Genomic DNA, 16,558 nt, shown 5'->3' on the forward strand with positions numbered 1-16,558 from the left:
AATTTGATTTATCTGCGGCGCGGATTACTTCATTTTCCAATTTCTCTTTTTCATAGTATTTGATTTCTGACTCTAAGCCGCCTATAGTCTGATTTCGGTGATGAGAATTGTCTTTTAAGGAATTCCTAATTTTAATGCCAATGAATTTTTTTTTAACAGATTTTCGATTTCAACTCCAATCAAAGATTGTTCGCAGGCTGTCTTTGGTTACTAATGAACTTTTTCTTCTGATTCTACGACTCGAAAATTTCCATCTTACTTATCCAAAACCTTCCTTACAGACCTCTAGTTTTGCATTTTCGCCGTTCAGGATTATACCTATACCAATCAGATTTTGTTCGCAGGCTGCCTCGCTTTTTGGGCGCCGATCAATTAAGTCCTGAGCTTCGAAAGAATTCGGGATCGATTAATTAATCCAGGGAGCAACAACCCGTTCCATGATCGGGTATTTCTTTTATCTTCGATCATCGGACTCCGCAAGGGCGGCGGTCTGACAAGTGATAAAGGATCATGAATACATACGAGAACGTGCAGGTCAAAACGTCGCGTTACAATAGCTCGCTTTCCATGGCAACAGTTTGTCATTATAAATATTTTTTATACTTTTTATTTCACGGGTCGATACGAGACGTACGGAAAACATCTAGTCACGTGTACGGACACCTACTTCGTAATGGGTAGGTGATATTTCCTGAAACCCCCCCGCGCGAATACCTGCGAGTCATCCAACGACAATGGGAAGTAAAGTTGGAACACAACGATTTCATTACTTGCCAACTTCCCAAGTCCTGTACTCGGCGGTTCGATGAGCGCAAAAATTCAAGGATTCTATTCCGTCGATATATCCGAAGATTGCTAGTCTTCGGTTTCGAAACTCATCAACCAGATTCTAGATTTTGAGATCTTCATTGTCGAGATTTCATGAGCCCTCAAGAACGATGAACTCAATTTGCAGTTTCCTCCCAATTTTTCCTCCCTTTTTTTTTTTTTTTTTTTTTTTCAAAGAACTCTCTCGATCGAGCATCGATGAAATTGGCAATTATTAGCAATTTTTTTCCCATCCCGGCATCAATTCCGTCCACTGCGGGGTGCGGGTTGGAGAGTTCTCACAAGTTTTTCGGATTTTTCCACAACCCCTTACCCCGTACACACGTCCGCAAGCGCGCGCGCGCGCTTTCGATTTCCGTCATCCCCACCGCCCTGCGGAATTCAAAACGAAGTTTTTCCGCATATTCTATTCAGTTTATATTTAACCAGTTTACCACCCTCAGCGGCGCAAGAACCGGCAAACTTTTCGAACGATATCCTCCCTCGTTCGCAACAAACGTCGCGCTACGGACCGGTGAGTATATGATCCGATCCGATTTCTGAAACGACCATCTTTAATCCGTCGATTTTTCAAATTCGGAACAATATATTCTTCGAATCAAACTTCTGAATTTTTTCGCTATTCGATCGATCGACAGAAGGATCGATCGATCCGCATAATATGGTTGATTTAAATCGCCCTCTGAATTACACGGTGTACAGGTATTCATTTTGTCAAAAAAATCTTTTCCTCCCCGATCGATATACCTACATACGCGCGATGGCGTAACAATAATAAAATCACTCGCGGGTGCCAGAAAACCAGGTGTATAATTTTGATTAAAAAACCATGTTCAGGGTGTTGGACGATCCTAGTCTATAATCATGACAACCGATGTGTAGCCATAGCTGAATCGCTCGCGTGCCCGAGTCCCTAGTTGAAAAATAATCGATCGAAACGAGGACGTGTAACCCTTGCTCACGTTCACATATATGCCAATATCGGTATGTATATGTATGTATCGCGTATATGTGATGAGGTGTACATCAATTCACGCAGGTGTCCAAGAATAGGGTCTGTATAAATATATATATGTATTTCATAAACGGCTTCCGGTGTACAACTCGTCGCTCATTGTACGATTTCTTGATTCCTTCTTTTTTTTTCTCTCGCGGTGCGGAACGCAAAAATTCACGAGCGGACAGGACTCTCATTCGCGATCGGGGGCGGTAAAAGGAATCGAAACGTCAAGATTTGGAATCACTTCGAACAAAATGGCGATCGATGTCGATCTTTTTTCTCATCCAGTCGGTCGAATTCTCCCCCGTTTCCTCGGGCGGTTGGTAATTTTACTTTTTTCCGCAGAGGCGCCGAGACGACGACGAGGAGGAAGAGGAAGAGGAGGAGGAGGAGTGAGGAGGAGGGGAAAATAAGAGGGCGAAATAATGGGCTGCGGTTTCAGTCGTCGAGTGGATCCGAACAACGGCGGCGCGGATCCTGCGGTAGCGGGAGTTTCGTCCTCGTCGTCGACGACGACGACGGGACCGGATGCGGCCGCGGCGCGGAGGAATTCGTCGGCGAACGGAAACAAGATCGCCGATTCCTCGGCCCAGGAGCGGCGGGAGTCGTCGGGTCCGCGCCCGAAGGATTCCTCGCTGAGCTTCGTCGTCCCGATCGGCGAGCGGGAGCGGGACTCCAAGGAGGGCAGCCTCATACGGAAGCACCCCCCGATCAGACTGAGGCGCCTGGAGGAGGAACAGCAGATACTCAGGACGAAGTTGACCCTCGACGATCTGGAGAAACGGCAGGCCGAGGCCGAAGAGAGGCGGCGAAAGGTATACGGATCGGACATTGATCGGTCAGCGCGGTTCGCCGCTCTATTTTTTTTGCTTAGAAGGCGACGACGGAAATTGTCGATTGTCGAACTGATTCGCGTTTATCTCGACGCGAGTAGCACGTCGCACGTATCGCTAACGGCTGAGGCCGCTTGTCGCGTCCGCCATATTGTTGGGAGGCGGGCGGGGCGATTGAATAGATAATAATACAGGTGATCCCCCTTCACGCACATGCAGATACTCGACTCGAGGGTCCAATCGGCGCAGCATTTCCAGCGCAAGGTGCATCACCAGCAGCATAATCGGGAGGAAGAATCGGAACCGGAAAAGGAAGAAGAGGAAGAAGAAGGAGGAGGAGGAGGGGGAAGAGCGACGCCGATGGCCAAGGCCAAAACGAATCCGTCGCCTCGCCTGAGCCGCGACGAAATTCCTAAAAATCATCCCCAGCGCCTCCGGGACTTCCAGGACAGGAAGTCCGGGGACGAGAATATCGCAGACTCTCTGGTCAACAACAACAACAACAAACCGCGCAATCTGAATCGCGATCAATTGAGCTGACAGGAGAGTTCGACGAAAAATATCAACGATAATTCCACCCACGACTTGACGACGATTCAGAAATAACTAATATAAAAGATATGTACCCAAAATGCGGGGGAAATTTCTATGTATATCCGTATAGGAATTATGAAACCTCGTTGTCCATGACACGCACAGATCGAATGCGAGGCCTGGACTATCTTGACCCGGGTCCGCCATCTTGCGCATTATTATTATTTTTTTTTTTTCTTCTCTACCCTCCTCATTTTTTCGTTGACAATTTTTTGTCTCGCAGACACCGTTTCGCTCCGATCTTCCTCACTTACATACATACATACATACATACAATACCTGTGTACATAAATTACACGGTAAAAGCCCGCGGATCAAGGAGGAGCCGTGGAATAAAAAAAGGAAACTTATAAAGAAAAAAGAAAAAAACAGAAAAAAAAAAATTGAAGAAAAGAGTTAAAAACCAAGAGGAGGAGGTACAATTGTTGTGTGTACCGTAGAGCGTAATGTAAAAGAGAGGCGCACCGTTCGAGTAGAATTTTCTCTATACACGTGCATAAAATCCACCCACACTCGGGCGTACGGTATATATATGTATATATAATGTATATATATATACACGAATTGTATATATTACTTTTATGTACAGAGGTAAAGAGACGGGAATCTCGCTGTGATGTTGCGGCGCGGTGAGGTTCCTACGGACATACCTACTTCGGGGGTGGGAGGTCGCCCGGTGGGGCGCAACTTTGAAGTTAGTTTTGCGCCGTTGGTGGACGGGTAGTGGTGGTTTAAGTCGCGAAGAGGATCCGCGGTATTTCTCAGGAGCATATCGGGAAAAACCGGCGGGAGCCCGCCGACTCCCCGGTAAAATCCACGTGTTGAATCCACGGCGGTATCGTCGTCGCGTCCGACGAGACCCGCGAAGTGCACCATTATTATCGCGGCTGTATCATTACGAATTTATATATATGTATACATAGATCCGCGATATATATATATATATATACATATTATCCCAGTTATTACATGACCCGGATATTATGACAAAACTCTACAAAGTTTATCACAAGCGATACATATTGGTTTTTCATCGCTTCGTTTTCGCAAGTTTTTCATTTTCGTTTTACCCCATGTGTGATGAGGTCCGTTATTGGCGGAATTGAAAATTTTCCAAAAAAATATCGCCGCGATATGCCGCTGCGGTGCCGATAGCGGTAGGTCTGGCAATCACCGCGCGTTGTAATAAAAAAGAAAAAAAAAAAAAAAACAGTTTCAAGATTCGATTTTCAAAAATTAATCGATCAGTCAGCCGATACATCGACGCCTTATGATTATCGTCGGACGGATTCCGGTTGTTTCCATACGAATACGATCTTTGATCGTTGAACGACGTATTCTTTGAGAAGGAGAAATTATTTTTTATCCAACCCCCGGATTACCCCCCGAAATATGTTTAATCGGTAAGTGACGATCATTCGCGACTTATTTACCGAGTTTTCTGATATCGATTTGTTGCACGAGAAAAACCGATTCCCCGCATTTATTAACAACTTTCATCGCTCCGAATCATATTCGTATATATCCGATTATTTTTGTACACCTAATCGTTCAAAAATCTACAAGAATTTCTGTAATTCTTAACGAAGCACAATTTTTTTCTTTGAAAGAATTTTAAATACTTGCTTTTTTTAAAAAATTCTCATTTCTAATTGAAGAAAGTTCGTACGAAGCTAACCGTTCTTCGGATTGGGAGGGAGGGGGTAAAAATGAAAATAAAATACTCAATTTTTTTCGATTGAGATGACGTGATTTTTGACACGGTTATTCAAAAAATGGATGATCGAAGTTTAACGATATAAGTGAAAATGATTTATAAATTTTTGACTTTGAGTTTGACGGTGGAAAAAATTTATTAGATACATTAAACCTGCAGTATAAGTTGTATGTACATAATCGCGCGGGCATCAGGATCTTTCCAGAAAGTAATTGTCTCCGGTTACTTCACCGTTTGCGGTGGTTATTTATAAAGGTGTAGTAGGTTTTACTGTACAGCGGAATATAATGAAGGATTGCACCCGCAATGTATCTAGAGAGATAAATACATCGCACGTACATATATATACGTATACATGATTTTATGTATTACATGCATTGTACGTATATACCTACGTATACATGTATACGTATGTCCTATATAGTGTAATAACTACTATACATACACTGCGGCGACCAAGTCCCTCCAATTTCATTCGAATAAGCATAAATTATGTTATACGAATATAACGAATGTAGAGAAAAAAAAAAAAAAAAACGGAAGGAAGAAAGAAAGGAAGGAAGAAATAAAACGAAAAACGTCCGACTAATGAGGAAATAATACAAAGTGATAATTGATTTAATTAGCGCATGGAAAATCGTAGCAAATTTTCAACCTCCGTGAACCTGACACCCGACTTTTCGGAAAAAAAAAAAAAAATAGCGGAAGATGTTGCAAATCGTTTGTAGTTGTTTGTAGTAACAAAAATTTCGTTTGTAGTTCGAAAGTTTTCGAAAAAAAAGGGGGTCAAAAATCAGCTCGCACCCCACTTTGACCGAATGGAACCAAACAACGCTTATTCAACGTGGAATCGTTTGTAGTTGTTTGTAGTGGAAGAATTTTCGTTTGTAGTTGAACAGAAAAAAAGTTGGAGCACTTTTTTGAAAATCCAAAATGCTAACTTTTCCATTTTTAGGGGTGCGAGCTTTTTCATTGTGTAATTCCATTCAGAATCGTTTGTAGTTGTTTGTAGTGGAAGAATTTTCGTTTGTAGTTGAACAGAAAAAAAGTTACGGCACTTTTTGGAAAATCCAAAATGCTAACTTTTCCATTTTTAGGGATGCGAGCTTTTTCATTGTGTAATTCCATTCAGAATCGTTTGTAGTTGTTTGTAGTGGAAGAATTTTCGTTTGTAGTTGAACAGAAAAAAAGTTACGGCACTTTTTGGAAAATCCAAAATGCTAACTTTTCCATTTTTAGGGGTGCGAGCTTTTTCATTGTGTCATTCCATTCAGAATCGTTTGTAGTTGTTTGTAGTGGAAGAATTTTCGTTTGTAGTTGAACAGAAAAAAAGTTACGGCACTTTTTGGAAAATCCAAAATGCTAACTTTTCCATTTTTAGGGGTGCGAGTTTTTTTATTGTGTCATTCCATTCAGAATCGTTTGTAGTTGTTTGTAGTGGAAGAATTTTCGTTTGTAGTTGAACAGAAAAAAAGTTACGGCACTTTTTGGAAAATCCAAAATGCTAACTTTTCCATTTTTAGGGGTGCGAGCTTTTTCATTGTGTAATTCCATTCAGAATCGTTTGTAGTTGTTTGTAGTGGAAGAATTTTCGTTTGTAGTTGAACAGAAAAAAAGTTACGGCACTTTTTGGAAAATCCAAAATGCTAACTTTTCCATTTTTAGGGGTGCGAGCTTTTTCATTGTGCAATTCCATTCAGAATCGTTTGTAGTTGTTTGTAGTGGAAGAATTTTCGTTTGTAGTTGAACAGAAAAAAAGTTACGGCACTTTTTGGAAAATCCATGATGCTAACTTTTCCATTTTTAGGGGTGCGAGCTTTTTCATTGTGTAATTCCATTCAGAATCGTTTGTAGTTGTTTGTAGTGGAAGAATTTTCGTTTGTAGTTGAACAGAAAAAAAGTTACGGCACTTTTTGGAAAATCCAAAATGCTAACTTTTCCATTTTTAGGGGTGCGAGCTTTTTCATTGTGCAATTCCATTCAGAATCGTTTGTAGTTGTTTGTAGTGGAAGAATTTTCGTTTGTAGTTGAACAGAAAAAAAGTTACGGCACTTTTTGGAAAATCCATGATGCTAACTTTTCCATTTTTAGGGGTGCGAGCTTTTTCATTGTGTAATTCCATTCAGAATCGTTTGTAGTTGTTTGTAGTGGAAGAATTTTCGTTTGTAGTTGAACAGAAAAAAAGTTACGGCACTTTTTGGAAAATCCATGATGCTAACTTTTCCATTTTTAGGGGTGCGAGCTTTTTCATTGTGCAATTCCATTCAGAATCGTTTGTAGTTGTTTGTAGTGGAAGAATTTTCGTTTGTAGTTGAACAGAAAAAAAGTTACGGCACTTTTTGGAAAATCCATGATGCTAACTTTTCCATTTTTAGGGGTGCGAGCTTTTTCATTGTGTAATTCCATTCAGAATCGTTTGTAGTTGTTTGTAGTGGAAGAATTTTCGTTTGTAGTTGAACAGAAAAAAAGTTGGAGCACTTTTTTGAAAATCCATGATGCTAACTTTTCCATTTTTAGGGAACTACCCAGAAAACTTAGATTTATGGGTCAATCTTTAACATTAACAGGGGCAATCTGTTTCATTCCTGGCGGTTCAATAGGCCACTATCAGGCGTACGTAAAGAGAATGTCCGGCAAATGGGAACTGCATGATGGCATCAACTTCGGGAAAAGACCCATTGCTGTCACGGCACGGGAGCTTTTACGGAAACGAAAATTCCCAGTTCTGTTTTACCTTAAAGATAATTAGGTCATTATTTTACGTTTCGAATTCATGACGATATGATTTTAGTTTCGCATCGAAAACAATTATCTCTACACCTGAAGCAGTGAATGAAACAGAACTACGACTCGTGTCTCTAATAGATTCGGATATTTTTGACCAGCTAAAAAGTTGAAAAACAGAAACGCAAAAAAAATTAAAAAAAAAAAATTAAAAAAACAACAAAAAAAAATTTTTTAAATCGAAAAAAGCAACAAAAAAAAAGGAATCAGAAAGCCCGCCACGTCCACGTCGTTGGTTCCGGGTAACGCTAAGAGCGGGTAGTGAAATACTGTAAAACTACATATTACCCACACTACCAAGAATCAGTTCACGATTCACCGAATCAATAGATGTTTAGAGTGAAAACATTTGTTATTTTCCGAATTTCGCGAGTGCTACTTAACGAGGAAATTACTTGATTGAGAATATCAGTTCGACAGAGCACAACCGTTGAAGGAGACCCAACCTGGAAGACACAGTGGTTCACACTTCTGGAATTCTCAAAAATCCGCTGAATTTTTTTTCTGTTCAACTACAAACGAAGATTCTTTCACTACAAACAACTACAAACGATTTCGAACGCATTGCGACCATCAACGAACTCGCACCCCCAAAAATGAAAACGTTAGCATTTTGGATTTTCAAAAAAGTGCCGTAACTTTTTTTCTGTTCAACTACAAACGAAAATTCTTCCACTACAAACAACTACAAACGATTCTGAATGGAATGACACAATAAAAAAACTCGCACCCCTAAAAATGGAAAAGTTAGCATTTTGGATTTTCCAAAAAGTGCCGTAACTTTTTTTCTGTTCAACTACAAACGAAAATTCTTCCACTACAAACAACTACAAACGATTCTGAATGGAATGACACAATGAAAAAGCTCGCACCCCTAAAAATGGAAAAGTTAGCATTTTGGATTTTCCAAAAAGTGCCGTAACTTTTTTTCTGTTCAACTACAAACGAAAATTCTTCCACTACAAACAACTACAAACGATTCTGAATGGAATTACACAATGAAAAAGCTCGCATCCCTAAAAATGGAAAAGTTAGCATTTTGGATTTTCCAAAAAGTGCCGTAACTTTTTTTCTGTTCAACTACAAACGAAAATTCTTCCACTACAAACAACTACAAACGATTCTGAATGGAATGACACAATAAAAAAACTCGCACCCCTAAAAATGGAAAAGTTAGCATTTTGGATTTTCAAAAAAGTGCTCCAACTTTTTTTCTGTTCAACTACAAACGAAAATTCTTCCACTACAAACAACTACAAACGATTCCACGTTGAATAAGCGTTGTTTGGTTCCATTCGGTCAAAGTGGGGTGCGAGCTGATTTTTGACCCCCTTTTTTTTCGAAAACTTTCGAACTACAAACGAAATTTTTGTTACTACAAACAACTACAAACGATTTGCAACATCTTCCGCTATTTTTTTTTTTTTTTCCGAAAAGTCGGGTGTCAGGTTCACGGAGGTAAATTTTCATCGTCGCTTGGAGTATGATACTCATGTAATTTCTTTATTTCGATAAATATTTCTCTCTCCTTTTTTATTTTTTTATTTTTCTGTTTTTTTCAACACCTTCGCGCGGTTACAACTGTTCGCATAATTTTAACGCACCTGCAGCCGCATTACAGGTACGGTCTGAAAACCATAAAAAAATTTTCAACGATCTAAGTGTCAATTTTATTGTAGATATATTAGCGAACGAACCCGTAACAGCGAATGCGATAAATCTATATATTTGCTGACGATAAAAATGAAATAAAATAATGTAGTGATTTAATAGGCGTTGGAGATAACGTGGAAACCGATTAGATAAAATCGGAACTGTAAATCCACGTTGCGTGAAAGAAGAAAAAGAAAAAGAAAATGGAAAAAAATTATCATCGCGCAATGTGTAAAGGTACAAAATCGTTTTTTTTTTTCTATTTTTCTTTTGCTTTTCATTTTACCCGTCACAAAAAACGGACATCTATCTTAGGTCATTTTTATTTCACGTTTCTCGTCGCTTATTGTGAATTATTAAGAATTTCTCGATGACGTTTGTATCGCTACAAGATAGCCACAGCGTGTTACCTATAGTTCTGTTGCAGATTCTCAATTCTTGGCTCCCCGTTGATATATATATCTATATATATATATACCTATATATGTATATAAATGTATATATGTATAGGGATGGGTATGTGGTATGTGCATTTCTGAATAATACACTAGGTATACCCGGGCTAGGTAGGAGGATAGTGGGGCTGCGGTAAAACGGAATATTATTCTTCGTCGTCGTACTCGTCGTCGTCGTCGGTACGATTTCTCTCCGTCTTCCGAGAATCGTCTTCTTCGCTCAGAAACCGACGACGACGACGACGACGACGAGGAGGACGAGGAGGACGACGAGGACGAGGCGACGTACGCTATAAATACGGCTCGAGGAACCGCCGCACTCCCTGAACTTCACCGTGTGCTCGACAAGAGGACGAAGGGAGTCCGACGATACCCAGAACGGGAGGACGAGGAGACGGAAGGAGCGGAAGACTCCCGCTGCCGAGGAGATCCCCTATCTACCGCATCGCGCTAAAATACCCTCCGCGACACCCTTCCGGGTTGCCCAGCTAACCTCCGAGGATCCCGCCGTCTGAAAATTTTTCACCTCCTTCTTATCTGCAGGTTTTCTCGTTTTTGCGCCACCGATCCGATCGAGGCTGTATCATACCATTTAATATTTAACAATGAGTGTACTCGTGTGAAAGAAAAATGAAAAATAGGTAGCGATTATTGTTCAAATTTTGAGAGACAACCGATGAGAGAGGATGGGGTTGTTTTCTTTGTGCAGGGGAATCGGTCGGTTTCGTCGATGAAAGAAAGAGGTATTCGGGAAATGAATAAAAGCGATCCGTTGTTATTTATTTATTTATTTATTTTATTATTTATTTGTTTATTCATTTTTGTTCATATTTTCTGTCAATTATTTCGTGTATAGTTGCATGTGATGTTAATATATTCAAGGATAGACGCGAGCAAATCAACAAAAGGTGCGAGCAAGCTACGAAGAGATTTGATAAATGCCGAAATAGCTAATTTACGCGATCTACTGCCGTTACCAGCTTCCACACGACAGAGATTATCGCAGCTACAACTTATGGCTCTAGTTTGCGTTTTCTTACGCAAGGCGAACTACTTTCAAAGAGGTAAAATACACACACACAGCTTTGTAACATTTATCTCAATCACTGCCGACTTAATCATGCGAAAACGATATGTTTTTTTTCTTTTTCTTTTTCTCACGTCGTTTTCAGACGTTTTATTTACCGGTCCGCGAAATTTTACGCTTTTTCCCCAGCAGCAGCAGCAGCCCCCAAAAATTCACCAACAAAATTCCTGAAAAATTTCCAACGTCGTTCGAGAACGTCAAAATTTGATTCTCTTTTTGAAAAATTTTTCGGTTTTTCATACTCCTCCGAAAGACTATGAGGAAAATTTTTCGATCATATCCGGAGTCGCTAAAAAAATATCTCAGCGATTCTTTGAAATTTTCAAAAGATAAAAAAAACTAGAAAAACAACTCGCCATTCGTCCATTTTTTTTTTTACAAAAACAAAAAAACGTCCTTTTTCAACCCTTGAAAAAAGAATAGCGCACCGAAAATCACACCCCTGGAGGAAAAGGGGCGATCATGACGAAAAAAAGCGAAAAGCGAGGAGCAAAAAAACGGTAAAAAATCGGATCGACAAGCCGCGTCGGAATGACACGATCGGTCGGGGAATCGAAAACTTTTAGTGCAGAAGTGCATCGCGTCAGCGGCACGGGGGTGAGGGGGGGGGGGGGAGGGATGAGGGACGAGGAGGGGTGAGGAGCGGGAATTGGTCGGGTGCGCGCGGAGAGCCGTAGGACAAAGGATATAATCGATGCTGTAGCGAGAGCGATGAGAGTAAAGTGATATCGAAAATTCCTCCGGTAAGGAGTATAAGAGGAGGAAAAGAAGAGGCGGGGGGCGGGGGGAGAGGGGGGGGGGGAGGAGGCGCAGGGGGGTAGAGCGTAGTTGCAGGTAGAGCGGGTGGAATACGAAGCGAGGTATATCTCCTCCGCCCGTCGACTCGGCGGCTCGAACCAGGCGGAGGAGAGTTCCGGGTGATCCGCTGACCTCTCGGCCTCTCCGCAGCAAGTCTCACGCTCCCGTAACCTATACACTCTATACGTACTTATACAGACTTCGATATTCCTACACGTTATAAAAGCGGCCCGTTCGTCGTTCCCGTATACACGTCGTCCGAAACGTAGCGCGAGCCACGTTATACCCCGTGGAAAACTAGACGCGTCGATATCGATTGTATATTATATTGTATGTATATTCGCCTATTCTCCGTCGCCGCGGACGGAAACCGCGATTATCGGCCGTCGGATATTCCGCATCCTCCGCGTTCCGGACGCGAGCGGAAAATTTTCGGGGGACCCCCCCGCGGACTCGTGTCCGTCGCGCTCCTTTTTTTTTTTTTTTCGTTTTTCCCACTCGCCCTCCGCCGATCCGGGAAAACGCTTTTTGTTTTTTTTCGTTTTTTTTTTTTTTTCTCATCTCGTTCCAGACGCCGTTAACGCGAGGCGACGGACCCACCCCGTCTCTAACGACGACACGTCGTCGGTCGGTTGCGAAACGTTGAAAACTGCGCGATACGCGCCGGTAAAAGTTTGCCGCGCGCGCGTTTTTCTTTTTTCTTTTCTCTTCAAAGTACTTGAAAACGGAGCGTGTGCGCGAGGCCGACGGTTAACCGGTGTTAGAGGACTAGGGGATCTAGAATCGCGCGGCGGTCGCTCGCGAGAAGCGAAAGGCATCGCGTTCCGAGTCACTTATATTCACTACCTCTCCGACACACACACACAGGGTGGGCGACGTTTTTAATGATCCTCGGAATCGCGGCGTCCCGCGCCGGGAAAATGCAAAAAATTCCGAAAAATCGGTACCGTACAGACTCGACGCGTACGATCCGGAAACTTCGGTCGTCCCGCCTCCACGTTGCTCGCTTCTCGACCCGCCGACAAAAAAAAAAAACTTTCTTTTCATCGGTAGACGATCTGGACGCAATTTCCGTCCGAAGAAAAGCGAAATTCTTCTCTGGTTTGTTCCTTCTCCTTCCGCGTCCTCGAAGACGCGATCGGGGCGATCGTTTCGTCGATCGGTGAAACGGGAGGGAAAAGAGAGAGAAAAAAAGGGAATCGCGGACCCCGATAGCGATTCCTTCGGAATAAAGACACCCTGTACATTATACCGAACTCGTACACGATATATAAGTATATACCGTGTACGGTATAAATACCCGTGTACGCTATGGCAGCGCATCGGGGGTACGGAAAAACACACACACGCGCACACACGTGTCGATAAAGCGGGGTATAACGTACACGGTCAGCGATATATGTGTGTATGTATACTTTACGTACATGCCGCGTATATAATGTACATTGTACTGTATCGCGGGATACCGCGGCGTATAATAAGATGCCGGATTCTGGGTAACCCGCGCCTTGTGGGGTCCTCGGGGATAAGAAGCGCCTGCGGTAGACGCGGTGAGCGACTACCGGCCGAATGAGCGGAAATTTTCGAGAAGACCGAAATCTGCGGTGAATCGCGAGGAGGCGATCGTTCGCCGAACATATGAGAATGAAAGATTTTCAGCTATATTTTTTTTTTTTTTTGTTTGAAATGTTGCAGCGCTGAAACCGAACCCTCAGGAGTCCTCGAACATACCCATGCCGAACATCGGATTCTCAAAGGTTCGATTTGTTCCATCCCCTTCCGAGTCGTAGACAACGTCGGTAGGCCGAAAGGGACGGAAAACCGTTTCATTTTCTTCAAATCTCTCATTTCAGGCAATGTCCGGTTTCATAATGATGATGACGCAGCAGGGGAAACTCTTGTACATATCGGAGAACGCTACCGAATATCTCGGACACTCGATGGTGGGTGGGGAACGTCCAGGAAGCGGAAACGAGCGCTCCTTTTTTCTTTTTTTTTTTTGTTGTTTTTTTCTCTTTGAACGGCCATTGATTTCGTTCCTTTATTTTCCCCGCAGGAAGACCTTCTGATCCACGGGGACAGCATCTACGACGTGATAGACAAACAGGATCACGTGGTGGTCCAGAATCAGTTGTCGAGGAACACGGCCGGCGGGAACAACAGAAGATTGTTTCTCTGCCGTATCAACGTTTCCAGAAACACGAGGCGGCAGTTGAGATTCGGCGACCAAAAGGTCGGGCCGTTGGATACATATTTTTCTCTCCTCTCAGCGACGCTTTTTCCGTAACGATAGCTCGAAAGAAGAAGGAGTTTCTCTCACGTCGTTGTTCTTGCTTGTTTTGGCATCAGGTGGTGCTCGTGGAGGGTCGTTATCTGCCGTTCGTTCCGCTCTGCAATCGGGGAGATTCCGTGTTCCTAGCGTCCTGCACCCCCGTCGTTTTGCCGGAAACCAGAGAAAGCGTCGTTCAAGGTGCCACGAATATATTCGCCACCATTCATTCCATGGACATGAAGTATCTCCACATCGACAAGACGTGAGTAGAGCCGTATCGCGCATATGGAACCCTCGGGTAATTCCACTAGCCAATCGTATTTCCTCTCCTTTATTTTTGTCGCACGAACCGCAGAGCGGAGAGCCACATGGAATATCGGAGGTCCGAACTCGTCGGCGTTTCTTGGTACAACCTCCTCCACTGGGACTCCATCAGAACGGCACACTGTAAGCATCAGACCGGTGAGTTGCGAAACATACCAGAGTCCAGATCCTCCGGAAATCCAGAGTCTCTTCGAGACTTTCTTTCACGCTATTCGAATATTCTCCAGTGATACAATCCGACCAAGAACGTTCCAGCACGGCGTTACTGAGGCTCCAGAGTCGCTCGGGAAAATGGTTTTGGGTACACTGCGTTCTGCAGGTGAAAGACACCACCGAGGAGTGTCAACATCCGGTCATAGTTTGCACCAACCAAGTGCTGAGGTATTCCAGCGTTCGGTTTCCAACCAACCAACCCACCCCCACCTCCCCCGTCGTCAAACCCTCGCCGAATTAAACGCTCCGATTTTCCCAGCGACAGCGAAGCCGAAGTGATGAGGTCCAGCACCTGGCTCTACCAGTACGCCTCCCAGGCCAAATTCAGCTACGGTCCGCCACTGGACAACCTGCAACCCCGTCAGATACTGTCTTACAACAACCACGAGTACAATTTGAGGAGAAATCTCGTGACCAGCTACAATTCGAGCTGCGGCACCACCTCAAACGGCATAGAGGAGGCCAGGTGCGTGGAGAAGTCCGATCTGGAGTACACCCTTACGACGAAGAAAAAACAGCAGCAACAGCAGCAGCAACAGCTGAACAGTATGAACAGTATGAACCAGAGTCAGCAACAGCAGCAGCAACATCATCATCAGCATCAGCAGCATCAGCATCATCATCTCCAGCAGCATACCTCTTCGTCGCATCAGGTGAGAGAGACATCGGAACCGGTGGACATGTCGATAAACGGAACGGTCGTGGCCCACTCATCAGGGGACATAGAACAAAGGACACTCCACATACTCTCTCAAGCGTTGACCTTCAACATAAGGAACAACAAGCAGAGAAAAAGTTCTTCCTCCCTCCTGCAACACCAGATGCATCATCACGGTAGCGGTGTTCTGGTAATGTTCGCTTCCCCCCTCGCCGTATCGGCGATTATTTTCCAAAACTATCCGTCACGGTTCTTATCATCCCCAGGGATCACCCGTCGGCGGTTCTTCAATTCTGAGGGAATGCTCGTCGCCCAGATGCTCGCCGAAGTACGTCAATCTAACGGACTTGGACAAAAGTACGTACACCGAGGGTACGGAGGTGACGTCCATAGTTGCGTCGGCGTGTTGCACCGCCACAGCGATAGACAGTTGCAGTTACAACTCGCAGAGAAGATTGGTCATAAAAACGGCGACTATAGTCGAACCGGCGGAGGTGTGCGCCAACGAGACTTGGGGTGGAGGTTGCGCTTCCGTGGGCAACGTGTGGGCCGACACCCTGCAGAAGGTTCCCGACATCGTTCAGCTGCAAGAGCTCAGTCCCTGCGTCACGACGCCGACGACACCGTGCACCGACGCGTCGGCCGACTCGGACCTAAGGTCAGGCACTCCGATTTTCAACTTCGACTGGCCTCCCGAGCACCACGTGCCCAGTCTGAAGCTCAACTTTCGAAACATCACCAGCCACGAGAGCAGGAGAACTATGACGCCTCGCGAGAACGTTGTTTCGCACTCACAGCAACCGGGTATCACGTTGCAGTTACCAGCTAGGAGAAAAAATTCGACGGCCGGTAACGGTGCGGAATCGACCAAGGGATTCGGCAAGTAAGTGCGAACTCCCGATTAAATTTTATCCTGGGTTATTGTCTTCCTACGATATTTTCTGCAGATTCTATTTTAGATAACGTTTTATTGTACCGTTGTCAATTGTTGTCCTAAGATGTAACAGCTGCGGGTGCAGATGTAATGAGAGAAAAAAAAAAAAAAAAACAGATAATAATAATAAAAAAAACGACGATATCACGTCGACCGTAAATCGCACGCACGCACACACGTCGATTCGACATTTTTCAATTGTTGTAGAAAATTATTATACAGAGATAATAAAGAATTATGGTGATAATATTGAAATGCGATTGTTGTTGTTGTTCTTTTATCTTCTCTTCGATCACCGTCGATTCATATCCTCCTCTACATTTCTTAAACGAGATATTTTTTTTTTTTGCCCTATTTCGATTACCGATGCATCGAATCGCGCGATGATATTTGTAAGTTTGAAAATCA

General features: G+C 43.5%; 1 protein-coding gene across 2 annotated transcripts; it reads left to right on the plus strand.

The window, feature by feature from the left end:
• The first annotated feature begins 174 nt into the window (after positions 1-174).
• On the plus strand, positions 175-16,246 carry LOC105683946. Of its 2 annotated transcripts, none has more exons than XM_048656043.1 (12): positions 175-1,342; positions 2,174-2,643; positions 2,881-4,658; positions 10,747-10,928; positions 13,445-13,506; positions 13,603-13,692; positions 13,806-13,982; positions 14,099-14,283; positions 14,377-14,483; positions 14,573-14,726; positions 14,818-15,406; positions 15,483-16,246. In XM_048656043.1, exons 3-12 carry the CDS (start codon positions 4,648-4,650, stop codon positions 16,101-16,103), a joined length of 2,178 nt encoding a protein of 725 aa, XP_048512000.1. In that variant the 5' UTR covers positions 175-1,342; positions 2,174-2,643; positions 2,881-4,647; the 3' UTR covers positions 16,104-16,246. The 2 variants fall into 2 exon arrangements, with proteins under 2 accessions (XP_048512000.1, XP_048512001.1); XM_048656044.1 differs by having other exon boundaries at positions 176-1,342; positions 10,752-10,928.
• Positions 16,247-16,558: the final 312 nt, after the last annotated feature.

The sequence above is a fragment of the Athalia rosae genome, chromosome 5 (genome assembly GCF_917208135.1).
Source record: "Athalia rosae chromosome 5, iyAthRosa1.1, whole genome shotgun sequence".
NCBI classification, from domain to species: domain Eukaryota; kingdom Metazoa; phylum Arthropoda; class Insecta; order Hymenoptera; family Athaliidae; genus Athalia; species Athalia rosae.